Here is a 13,511-nt window from a genome sequence, read left to right as displayed (position 1 = left end):
TCCTTGTTTCACTTCACAAATGAAATTGGAAATTAAGGTTTGAGTGCAATTTGCCAAACTTCCCGCTGAACAGAACACAGACTGGCTGTGACTGACTGGCAGGTGATTCTCAAAGACTCAATAGTGGAGAATATACCATAACTCAGATTCAGACATGGCATGTGATTGCATGCTGGCCTGCAAATCCTAAGTGGATAGACTTCCCGGAATAGGCAGTCTTTTGGGTTTTTGTTTCAGTCACCCTATGTGCTTCTGTTTACTTTCGGTATTACAGTATGTTCTGACCTCAACCTTGTTTTGCTTGTTGACTTTGCATTCTCACTGGCCACTAGACCAAAGTGCCATAAACAATTGTATAACCTCAAACCAATGCTACTCACTTGGTCATTGTGTAGCTTGAGTGCTACTCTGATTCATATTAACCACTAACATCACAACAGTAGTGTGGCATTGACGTCAGTCCCTTTCACTATGCCTTTTGAACCAGCAGTTCAGTGACAAACACTTCTCACTTCTCAACATATGAGGAATGGTTTGTATGAAGAGAATAGGATTTATGTTACCTGTTTTCACTGACCCACAGAAGACCCCTGTGAGAAGGAAATATTGTCTGCATTAGGAACATTTCCAGTGTATGTGCACTGCTATTCTTTACATATTGTGCACAATGTGCTTTTACCCCACGAACCTGAAAATAGTGATAAGATTTGAACATTATGTTAATAGTTGGTGATAAATGCACATGCAAAAGTGAAAAGAAAAGGCACTCTCGTTGTAGCCTATTTTATGTGGTGATTGTTATTATTTCAGTGGCCAACCACTGTCGTCACATACTAGATTCAACCAAATGCTTTGTGTGAATTCTATATAATTTCAATTCAGCAATTACATTTTCCTTTCAAGACTGTGTTACTTTAAGCTCTGTAAATATTTTAAAAACAGAAAGCCCTGGCTGCTTGAGAAAGCGTCCATAGTTAAAGCTGCCTCCCTGACACTGGAAAAGAGATTTACACCGCTTCTTGGCACATGAAAGGAGACTCATTTTGTATTCACAGAACCTGCCTCTGTCATTCAGTCTTTGAACTTCCATTAAGCAATTTATCACCATGCAATTCATTTCATTTTCCTAACCCTTGGGAATTATCCTTTTTTCCTTCCCACTGCTTCCGTAGCATTTACATTAAATACGTATGCGCACTGACCACAGTGACTGACCACAGCGCACTGACCATAGTTTTGTTGGGTTGCAAAGCCACCGGTAGTTTACTAAAGTTACCGGAATCTGCAGTAATTTTGGTAATTAAGAGAAAATCTATGGCAATCTATCATAAACTTGGTAATTTATACTTGAATAACTTTAAATAGATGTATTCACGTACAGTGGGGCAAGTAAACTATTTAGTCAGCCACCAATTGTGCAAGTTCTCCCACTTAAAAAGATGAGAGGCCTGTAATTTTCATCATAGGTACACTTCAACTATGACAGACAAAATGAGGCCTCTCTCATCTTTTTAAGTGGGAGAACTTGCACAATTGGTGCCTGACTAAATACTTTTTTGCCCCAATGTATATTAATTCTTTATATCTGTGTCCATATTGTTCATGAGTTTCTAGAAGATAGACTATATGGTCTAAGAGAAATCTGCCTAATTAATGAAAAAAGCATCTCATCAACAATGGCATTATTTTCAGTTAACTCTGCAACTATTCACTTTTTTCGCAACAGCCACCAATTTAATGCTAATACATTGATAACAAATACATACTTACATAGTAAAATAAATGAAAGTGTGTAAAAATATATATAAAGGAATCCCTCATATTAAACACGAATGGTAGCCACTAAGTTGAAGGTCTATATTCAGGATAATGTTTTATAGCTTTGTCATTCTATTGTTTTAGATTGACAACTGCATGCTGTTTTCAAGGGATTGTTCAATAAATATTAAGTGTTTGGTTGTTTTACCATCACTTCTTGAAAAGCAAAGTCAGAACTACAAATGTCTGATTATTCCATGCAAAACAATTGTGCTAAATTATCTAGAGCCTTTGATAGAGTTCTAGCCCCTGACCCATTGATCGCTCTGTTTGGTACAGTTGATAGGAATAACCAGGAGGGGAAGGCTGTCTCTCTTTGTACTCTATTAGCCAAAAGGCTCATATTGCAATTTTGGAAATTGGAGACTGTACCTGCTTTTGAAATGTGGTTACGGGATTTAGGGAATGTAATACATATGGAAAAGATTTGATACAATACCTCCAATAGAAGTCCAATGTTTTACAAAATATGGCAGCCGATACTGGATAAATGGTCAAGTCCCGCTTCATAACTGGGTTGACGATCTACTGCTACTCTGTGCTGTACTCCACTCAATATTTTTGGGGGCTTAACTACACTGCTTGTAAAGACTATATGCTGTCTTCTTATACATGTACCACCTAATAGGATTTTGTTTTATTTTGTATATGTGTGAGTTAATTTTTTTTGTCCTCTAAATTGGCCATCCATTCCAACAGTACAATGAATGTCATTGTTAGTATTGCTGTCCTTTTTACTAGATTTTTTTATTGGAAAATAATAAACATATTATATAAATTAAAAAAAGAAGAGCAAAATGTGCCACTCTATTCTGGGCCTGCTGCAGCTTAACTTCAGTATTGAGTAGCTTGGATGAAAAGGTGCCCATTGTAAACGGCCAGCTCCTCAGTCTCAGTTGCTAATATATGCATAGTATTATTAGTATTGGATAGAAAACACTCTAAAGTTTCCAAAACTGTCAAAATATTGTCTGTGAGTATAACAGAACTGATATTGCAGGCGAAACCCTGAGGAAAATCAAAGCAGGAAGTGGCTTCTATTTTGAAAACCCCATGTTCCATAGCCTCCCTTTGCTCCATTTAAAGGGATATGAACCAGATTCCTTTTCCTATCGCTTCCTCAAGGTGTCAATAGTCTTCAGACATAGTTTCAGGCTTTTATTTTGAAAAATGAGCCAGAACGATAACATCGCTTTAAGTGGTCACATGAGTTTTGCTTGCGCGACATAATTTGGACAGCCATTGTTTTCCCCTCTCCTACTGTGAAAGACATTTGCGGTTGATATATAATCGATTATATATATTTTTTTTAAACCTGAGGATTGATTATAAAAAACGTTTGACATGTTTCTGTGGACATAATGGAAACTATTTGGAATTTTCGTCTGCGTTGTCGTGACCACTCTTTCCTGTGGATTTCTGAACATAACGCGACAAACAAACGGAGGTATTTTGGATATAAAAATCATCTTTATGGAACAAACGGAACATTTGTTGTGTAACTGGGAGTCTCGTGAGTGAAAACATCCAAAGACCATCAAAGGTAAACAATTCATTTGATTGCTTTTCTGATTTTCGTGACCGAGCTACCTGATGCTAAGTGTACTTAATGTTTATCGTGTGATCGATAAACTTACAAAAACGCTTGGATTGCTTTTGCTGTAAAGTATCATTTCAAAATCTGACATGACAGGTGGATTAACAAAAGGCTAAGCTGTGTTTTCCTATATTGCACTTGTGATTTCATGATATAAATATTTATAGTAATATTTATTGTATATTGCGCGATGCTATTCAGCGGTTGTTGATGACACTTATCCCGATAGGTGGATTGCAGCCATAACAGGTTAACTAGGTCTTTCCTTGCAGCACTGTACCACACGACTGGACAATAATCAAGATTAGACAAAACTAGAGCCTGCAGGTCTTGCTTTTTGGAGTGTGGTGTCAAAAAAGCAGAGCATCTCTTTATTACGGACAGACCTCTCCCCATCTTTACAACCATTGAATCTATATGTTTTGACCGTGACAGTTTACAATCTAAGGCAACGCCAAGTAATTTAGTCTCCTCAACATGTTCAACAGCCACACCATTCATTACCATATTCAGCTGAGGTTTAGCACTTAAGGAATGATTTATACCAAATACAATGCTCTTAGTTTTAGAGATGTTCAGGACCAGTTTATTACTGGACACCCATTCCAAAACAGACTGCAACTCTTTGTTAAGGGTTTCAGTGACTTCATTAGCTGTGATGGCTGATCTGTATATGATTGAATCATCAGCAAACATGGACACACATGCTTTGTTTAATGCCAGTGGCAGGTCATTGGTAAAAATACAAAAGAGTAGAGTGCCTATAGAGCTGCCCTGCGGTACACCACACTTTACATGTTTCACATTAGAGAAGCTTCCATTATTGAAAACCCTTTTAGTTCTATTAGATGGATATATCTAAATCCACAATATGGCAGAGGTTGAAAAGTCGGGTTATGGTTTAAAGGTTATGGTCAATAATATCAAATATCAAAGGCTGCAACGGCAGCTCCCACAATCTTCTTATTGTCAATTTATTTGATAATAAGTTAATAAAGTAATTTTCAGGGTATAAACAAGATGGCTAAATTTGCTTGCCATCTGTAGTGGTGATGACTGTAATCCGGCTGACAACTTTACCAGGACGGGGACTTGACAATGTCAAGCTCTTTCCACAAGCCTAATCTCTGATGAAGCAAGCTAAATGGCGCGTTTTGTGGATAGGCTACCCTCACTTATAGGCTACCCTCACGTATCTGATAATATATGATCAATTGATGTTTACTGATCATGAAAAGGATCATGATGGAGCTAAATGTGGAATAATAGGAACTGGGTAGTTCTGACTATGATCTTCAAAAGGTGATGATTTAAAACCAAATAGTTTTAACATTTATTTCACAATCTCTTTATTGATAATGACCTATTATATTATATAATTTACACGCGATAAGGCCACACAGAGGGCCAGTGAAGGATATACTGCTTCTCCGAGACCAGGCCACCATCCCCATCATTAGTAAAGTAAAGACGGAAATGCAGGGGGCGGAGTTCGGATGCTTTGTGAGAATTCGTTGGCGAGTGGGTAACCCTCCTCGACCATCCGTTTCTATTGACAATCACTGGAGAATAAACTGGATGATCTACATTCAAGACTATCCTACCAACGGGACATTAAAAACGATAATATCTTATGTTTCACCGAGTTGTGGCTGAACGACGACATGGACAATATACAGTTGGCTGGGTTTTCCGTGCATCGGCAGGACAGAACAGCAACGTCTTGTAAGACGAGGGGTGGGGGTGTGTGTCTATTTGTCAAAAACAGCTGGTGAACGAATATTAAGGAAGCCTTGAGTTTGCTTGCCTGAGGTAGAGTGATAAGATGTAGACCACACTGTCTATGAAGAGAGATTTAATCTATAGTTTTCGTAGCTCATTGAGTGCGGCACTAAGACCGCACTCAATGAGCTGTATAAGGCCATAAGCAAACAAGGAAATGCTCATCCAGAAGCAGCTCTCCTATTGGCCAGGGACTTTAATACAGGGAAACGTACAGTTGAAGTTGGAAGTTCACATATGACCTTAAACTGAGTTTAAATGTATTTGGTTTTCAGCATTCCTTTATGCCACCACAGAGAAGCATGCAAAAGCTCTCCCTCGCCCTCCATTTGGCAAATGTGACCATAATTCTATCCTCCTGACTCCTGCTTACAAGCAAAAACTAAATCAGGAAGTACCAGTGAGTTGCTCAATACTGAAGTGGTCAGATGACTTGGATGCTACACCACATGACTGTTTTGCTAGCACAGGCTGGAATATTTTCCCGGGATTCATCCAATGGCATTGAGGAGTATACCACCTCAGTCACCAGCTTCATCAATTAGTGCATCGACAACGTTGTCCCCACAGTGACCGTACATACATATCCCAACCAGAAGCCATGGATTACAGGCAACATCCGCACCGAGCTAAAAGCTAGAGCTGCCACTTGTCTGGACGCTTAAAAGAAATCCTGCTATGCCCTGAAACGAACCATCAAACAGGGAAAGTGTCAATACAGGACTAAGATTGAATCCTGCTACACCGTCTCTGATGCTTGTCCGATGTGGCAGGGCTTGCAAAATATTATTGACTACAAAGGTAGACCCAGCCGTGAGCTGCCCAGTGATGCGAGCCTACCAGACAAGCTAAGTGCCTTTTATGCTCGCTTCGAGGCAAGCAACACTGAAGCATACAATAGAGCACCAGCTGTTCCGGACGACTGTGTGATCACGCTCTCCGTATCCAATATGAGCAAGACCTTTAAACATGTCAACATTCACAAGACCAATTACAATGACTTGTACTCAGATCATGTACAGAACAAATCAAAGTATATTCTTCAAAGTAGCTAACTTTGCCTTGCTGATATATTTGCACACTCTTGGCATTCTCTCAACCAGCTTCATGAGGTAGTCACCTGGAATGCATTTCAGGTGTGCCATGTTAAAAGTGAATTTGTTGATTTCTTTCCTTCTTAATGCGTGAGCCAATCGGTTGTGTTGTGACAAGTTAGGGGTGGTATACATAAGATAGCCCTATTTGGTAAAGACCAAGTCCATATTATAGCAAGAACAACTCAAATAAACAAAGAGAAGTGACAGTACATCATTACTTTAGGACATGAAGGTCAGTTAATGCTGACATTTCTTTAAGTTTCCAGTAATATACCCTCCCTTTGCAACCCTAGTTTTGTCTTTAAAGTTTCAAGCCTTTCTCACCTCTTACACCTAACTGGACCAAAACCCTTTTCCAGTACTACATTCAAGCTGAGGAAAGTGGCTTTTATTGAATGTATTTCATTATCATAGTGTTTCCTCCTGTTAACATTTTTATTTATTGTTCATTTCAGTCGCCCCAGCCATCCACGAGATGAAAAGCCATGGAGTCGGCCTGGGACGCACAGCTCTGCTGAGGTGTGAGGCTGCAGCTGTACCCACACCATCATTTGAGTGGTACAAGGGAGAGAAAAGGTTAGAGAAACAAATTGATCTGCATCATTCGCCATGGATATAAATGTTATTTGGGTTTATAGAGTTGGATGCATTCTTGTTGCCAACCATTAGAACTCAAGTAGTTCCATTGGTTCGATCCATTATGCAATGAGGGTATAGCGTGTTCTGAAGCATCTTTGACTTCTTTACACATGACAAACATCACCATATAGTAAATGTGTTAACAATGTTTTAGTCTGGCACTGTCTCTAGTCTTGCCCTGGAAAGTAAAAATAATAAATAATCCAATAAGAAAAGTCATGTTGACTTCGTCCTCACCTTGCATTCTAATGAAATGTTTGCCTCGCTCATCAATGAGCTAGAAACATTCTCAGCACATACATCAATCAGTGTAGATTCAAGTGGCTGTTCTTGAATTTAGAAACCAAATTACTCCCATTACCCATCATTTACCCACTCCTAGTGAGCACAATTTCAATCATCAGTTCACACTGTGCTAATTGTAATTATAGGGTGGATTCAATTTATTTAAATTGCTAAGGAGGCACATTGCCATGATTGTAGTGTTTACTTAATCCTAAACCTAGCTCTACGTTTGAGCCTTTTAACACGAAAAGTCATTTTTCTTGACACATTGGTAGTTATAAAGAGGTCTTAAAGACATTATGGATGTGTGCTCTCCATTATGGTAGAGCATGGATGTTTCTATATGCTAGGCAGCACTCAGTGTTCCCAGATGTTAAGTGCCACCACAGTACATTTGGCTGTGTGTGGATGTCACTATAGTATGAATGCAGTCATGCCACTGGTTTGTCTGCATCGGAAATAATGAGACAGTTTTGACAGTAAAATCTTTCTTTTGAGGCTTCACTGTTCATGGTGTTGAAAGAGAAACGCGTTTGCTCTGACAGAGACAGTGATGCTTGTTTTGTGGCGTTCTGGAGGAGAAGCAAGCGTGCTCCCAGACTCCCGCCGAGATTATCAGTGAATGTTCAACTAACATTTGAGGAAATCGCAGTGGGAGAGAGAACAACAGATGCTCAGAGATTTGCTGGACATAAGGTCACACGTAGCGTAGTGCCACTGTGAGCCAGTCAAACTACGCAAGTGCACATACAGGAGGCCATTGCGCTTCCAAAATAGGAGTCGTCCCTGTCTTTTCCCTGGACATTTTCAATATTTTAGGTCATTTAATTTAAACAATGGCTAAATTGTAGATCATATCTTAGGTATCTCATCCTACCTCCTCAGATTGTTAATAGTATGCACCAGAAGGGAAAAAAACGAAAGAAACTGATTAGAAAGGAATAATGGTGAACACGTCATGCAATTATATATTGAATGCCAATAATAAATGACATGCTTCCAGTTCACTTACTCTTAGGGTTATCTCTCTATCACGCTGTGGCAGTCCTTCAAAACAACACTCAAAGACATAATCCCAGCGAAAGGATAAATGGATGTGTTGAAGAGGATGATGAAGTACTGTAGAGACCCTATTTGAGGTTGATAAATATTTTCTCCCTCCTTGACTCACCTCTTCCTACTTGACATCTTCAGAAAAGGAAAGCTTTATTTGTAGTCCGTTCTATTTCAGGATTAACAAGGGACAAGGGATTGACATCAAGAACCTCAGCTCCAGATCAGTCCTCACAGTGACCAACATGACAGAGGATCGCTATGGTAACTACACGTGTGTCGCTGCCAACATCCTGGGAAGGGCCAACGCCAGTGTGCCTCTCATTCGTAAGTAGCCTGGATGTGTCTCTGTCATTGCTGACATGGGCCTTTTCTGCTCTTGCATTTTGAAACAGTATGAAACATTGCTTGACCACTTCCTTTCTTCCGGTGCAGATTTATTCATTTTGTCATTCATTTTTGTGTATTTGTATATGTTAAAGGATATACGTGTGTATATGCTTGTGTGTGTGTGTGTGTCCACACACATCAAGCAAGCAGCAAGAAAGCAACAAGGAAAGAGAATATTTACTGTAAAAACATTTTTGATCAAGTAGATGATGTAGAAAATTCCATTTGATATGTTCAGCAATGAAATATTAGCCGGTACATTTCAATTATTCAATAGTTTGTGCAGCTCCCTCTAATAACAGTGTCCTTAACAGACCAAACCCTGCTCTACAGAAATATACCCTTATAGGTGGTGAATGCCAAGGGAGTGCTTGAGTCTCCTGTTTGTGCATGCAGAAAGAGCCACATCAAAGGCTGTGTGAGATCCTCAAATGGAGGGATCTTAATGTGACGACGCTGCAGAGGCCTCAAAGGCAGACTGAGTGGCAACAGGGCCCCAAAATAGACAGCCAGGCAGCTTCCTGTGTTCCCTCAGAACTGTGCTTCTCTCTCTCTCTCTCTCTCTCTCTCTCTCTCTCTCCCTCTCTCTCTCTCGCGCGCACACGCGCGCTTTCACCCTCTCTCTCTGATAAACACTATTGGAAGAGAGGCCAAGCAATCCCTGCAGCACGACACAAAACCCGCACATAAACACACACAACAAACCAAGGAGTGAATTTGCCATGGGTGACTTTAAATTGCTATCCTAGTAACAGTCAATAGGTATTGATGAGGTGGAGGAGGGGAGAAATTAATATTTAATCAAGAAGTGCCCATTGGGGTAAATTTATTGAGGCAACAGTGACAATATGGGTTCATGTGTTTGGGGGAAAACTTTTGAAATTGTGGGCTGTTGCATTGGGCCACCTTTTGCTCATCCATCGTTCCTGTTTCTTTCTTAGGGTACATTCTCTGTTTTGTTTGGTTCTTTTAATCACACCCAAGGTTTGAAACTTTACACATCAACTTATAAACCTATTAATTTGAAACTTAAATTATATAATAATGTACGTTGCTCAAGTACAGACCTTAACCTCAAAAACTGCAGCTATATACACCTTGGTGAATTAAGGCAGGATGCATAGTACTTTTAAGTGCAAAGAGAACATGAAAAAGGTGTCAACCTGCACCAGTCTTCCTTAGTGTATTTCCAATGACAGATGGTTTGGTTGTGTTGGGAAAGAGGTGTGAGTATCAACATCTGAGCTTTGGGGTTGTATGTCGTTTTGTGTCTTGCACACAACTTGTTTCACTGATTTCTATATAGTCAGTGGGAGTTGTGGGATTGTTGTGTCCCAACTGTGCTGTTAAAGTGGTTGAGTTCGTTTGTCCAAGTCTTTGTCAGAATGTGTGGGTTCTTTGTTTCCCTGGAGTTTTCGTTTAGTCAGGGTCTCTGCTGCAAAGAGTTGTGAGCCTCCCTGGCATTTTAGACACTCAAGCTTTCGACAGGGTACTCACCATGCTGATACATCATATCCAATATCCACTCTATTCAACTTTTTTTTTAAACACAAGACAGTCTTTCAGAATGCCTGTCTTATATTATACACCTTGCACTGCTGCATCACGCTCTTGTGTATATAGTCTCCATAAATAAAGAGTGTGTGTTTCATGTCACAGAAGTGAACCTTTACAAAATTTGGCACAGATTTAGTCCCCCTTTCCCCCAACAATGCAGAGGACTCCTCTAGCTTAATTGGTCAAGCGATTATCCCCTGTCCACCTCGGCGTAGCTCTGGAGGACCTTTGCAGTCTAACCCCAACCTTCCTCCTTTTGGCTATTGTCTGTTATTGTTGTTGTTGTCATTGTTATTAGTGTTGTTGTTTGCAGTCACCATACTGTGACCACACCTCAGTCATTGAGCATAAAGGGCCAAAAACTTGTACCAAATTGTGGTGGATATGATAGGAGTTTATGCCTACAAATAATGTCATACAAAGTGCCTTCATAAACTACTCATACCCCTTGGCTTGTTCCAAATTGTGTTCTGTTACAGCCTGAATTTATAATGGATTAAATCCTTTTCCACACAATGCCTCATAATGACAAAGTGAATTTTTTGTGGGACATTTCTGCTAATTTATTGAAAATTAAATGCAGAAATATGTATACTGATTTTACTGAGATACATTTCATATAAGAAAATCAGTCAATTGAAAGGAATTCAGTAGGCCCTAATCTATGGATTTCACATGGCTGGGCAGGGGCACAGCTATGGCTGGGCCTGGGAGGGCATAGGCCACCCCACTTGGGAGCCAGGCCACCCACTGGGGAGGCAGTCCCAGCCAATCAGAATTTTCCCCACAAAAGGGATTTATTATAGACATAAAAGCTTCTCAGTTTCATCAGCTGACCAGGTCGCTGGTCTCAGACGATCCCGCAGGTGAAGAAGCTGGATGTGGAGGTCCTGGGCTGGCGTGGTTACACTCGGTCTGCGGTTAAGGCCGATTGGACGTACTACCAACGACATTGGAGGCGGCTTATGGTAGAGAAATTAACATTAAATTATTTTGCAACAGCTCTGGTGGACATTTCTGCGGTCAGCATGCCAATTCCACACTCCCTAAAAAATTGAGATATTTGTGGCATTGTGTGATAAAACGGCACATTTTAGAGTGGCCTTTTATTGTCCCCAGCACAAGGTGAACATGTGTAATGATCATGATGTTTAATCAGCTTCTTGATATGCTACACCTGTCAGGTGGATGGATTATCTTGGCAAGGGAGAAATCCTCATTAAAAGTGATGTAAATAAATTTGTGAACAAAATTTGAGAAAAAAGCTTTTTGTGCATATGGAAAATATCTGGGATCTTTTATTTCAGCTCATGAAACATGGGGCCAACAATTTACATGTTGCGTTTATATTATTGTTCAGTATAATTTACATACACTACATGGCCAAAAGTATGTGGACACCTGCTAGTTGAACATCTCATTCCAAATCATGGGCATTAATATGGAGTTGGTCCCCCTTTTGCTGCTATAACATCCTCCACTCTTCTGGGAAGGCTTTCCACTAGATGTTGGAACATTGCTGCTGGGACTTGCTTCCATTCAGCCACAAGAGCATTAGTGAGGTCAGGCACTGATGTTGGGAGATAAGGCCTGGCTCGCAGTCGGCATTCCAATTCATCCCAAAGAGTTGGGGTCAGTGCTCTGTGCAGGCCCGTCAAGTTCTTCCACACAACAAATATTATGTCTGAACTCAAATGTGCTGGTTGATAAAATACCTGTATTTATGGGAAAGATGTTTGAAAACGGTATTTTGTTCTGAAATTATATTGTAAATTGGAATGGTAGAGTTATGGCCTTCATGGAGTTCAGAATTGTACGGGAAGGTCTACTCAATCCAAGAGTACAACCAACTGATTACAGCATTACCCCAAAAATGGAGGAGGCTGGTGGCAGCGGGTGGAGGTAGGGAACTGGTCTGTCTGCCCAATATAAAGGATCAATACTGGAGGAGGTAGGGAACTGGTCTGTCTGCTCAATATAAAGGATCAAAACTGGAGGAGGTAGGGAACTGGTCTGTCTGCCCAATATAAAGGATCAATACTGGAGGAGGTAGGGAACTGGTCTGTCTGCCCAATATAAAGGATCAATACTGGAGGAGGTGGGGAACTGGTCTGTCTGCTCAATATAAAGGATCAATAGTGGAGGAGGTAGGGAACTGGTCTGTCTGCTCAATATAAAGGATCAATACTGGAGGAGGCAGGTGGCAGCGGGAGGAGGTGGGGAACTGGTCTGTCTGCCCAATATAAAGGATCAATACTGGAGGAGGTAGGGAACTGGTCTGTCTGCCCAATATAAAGGATCAAAACTGGCAGAGGATTAAAGATAGCATAAATAGGAAAGTATACCAGTTTCATTCGAGAACCAGGATGTTGACACCTGTGCCATACAGATTGCAAAATAGTTGGGTAGAGATTTTTGATGTACGATTCCATGGTACAGAGTTTATGAGTATACATGTAAAACAACACATATTTAAGACTTTGTGTTTTTCAGCTAAAATTATTATATATACTTCCCACCAACCAAATGTTGAATATTTGGGGGATAAAATCATCGAAGCTCTGCAGATTTTGTTGTGAGGATACAGAATCAATAGACCATTTATTTTGGTATTGCCCTCAGGTAGCCTGTTTCTGGTCTCAGGTTCAGAAATGGCTGAAAATGCATAACATTGATCTAAAATTTACCCTAGAAACTGTACTGTTAGGAGATCTGGAGAGACCGGGTCAGTCAATTACTAATGCACTAATAATCTTAGTAAAAGTATTTATCTTCAACTCGCAATCTGTGGATTCTATTCGATTAGATAGATTGAAATTGTATGTTAAACATCCCAGCATAGTTGAAAGATATGTGTTGCGTAGAAACCTGAAGTGAGTGACCAGCAGAGATAGATAGGATGGGCTGAGAGAAGCTGAGGGTTGGGATGTGGAATTGGAGACAAGTGGGAGTGGAGTTGCTGTGCGGGAGATAGAATGATAGTCAAAGATATATATATATATTTTTAAAGTAAAAATGAAACATAATAAAAAGTAAGTTTGAATGACACTGAGGGGCAGTGTTTTTACAACTAATGCCGGTTTGCCTGAGGCTGATGCCGTGCAGGTGTTTGTACACATGCACATACACACACTCTCATTCAAATAAATGCATACAAGAATGCACGCATAAATGTAATAGTGCCAGACATGCACACAAACTTATACAGTTGGCATTATGTGGATATATTGAAGCAACATCTCAAGACATCACTCAGGAAGTTAAAGCTTGGTCGCAAATGGGTCTTCCAAATA

At 40.2% G+C, this 13,511-nt stretch overlaps 1 protein-coding gene across 4 annotated transcripts in view; it reads left to right on the top strand.

Annotated features, from left to right (window-relative positions):
- negr1 (neuronal growth regulator 1) overlaps positions 1–13,511 on the top strand; it is a 360,903-nt gene that overhangs the window by 254,736 nt on the left and 92,656 nt on the right. For 2 of the 4 annotated variants that reach the window (XM_064990536.1, XM_064990534.1), the window contains exons 5-6: positions 6,750–6,870; positions 8,450–8,598. In XM_064990536.1, the coding sequence (XP_064846608.1) occupies positions 6,750–6,870; positions 8,450–8,598 (270 nt within the window). Of the gene's footprint in view, positions 1–6,749; positions 6,871–8,434; positions 8,599–13,511 lie in introns of all 4 variants that reach the window. The other 2 variants (XM_064990535.1, XM_064990533.1) reach the window with 1 other exon arrangement.

This window comes from Oncorhynchus masou, chromosome 16 (genome assembly GCF_036934945.1).
Source record: "Oncorhynchus masou masou isolate Uvic2021 chromosome 16, UVic_Omas_1.1, whole genome shotgun sequence".
Lineage (NCBI taxonomy): Eukaryota > Metazoa > Chordata > Actinopteri > Salmoniformes > Salmonidae > Oncorhynchus > Oncorhynchus masou.
Note: the sequence above shows the minus strand (reverse complement) of the source record. Positions and strands in the feature narration are given on the sequence as shown.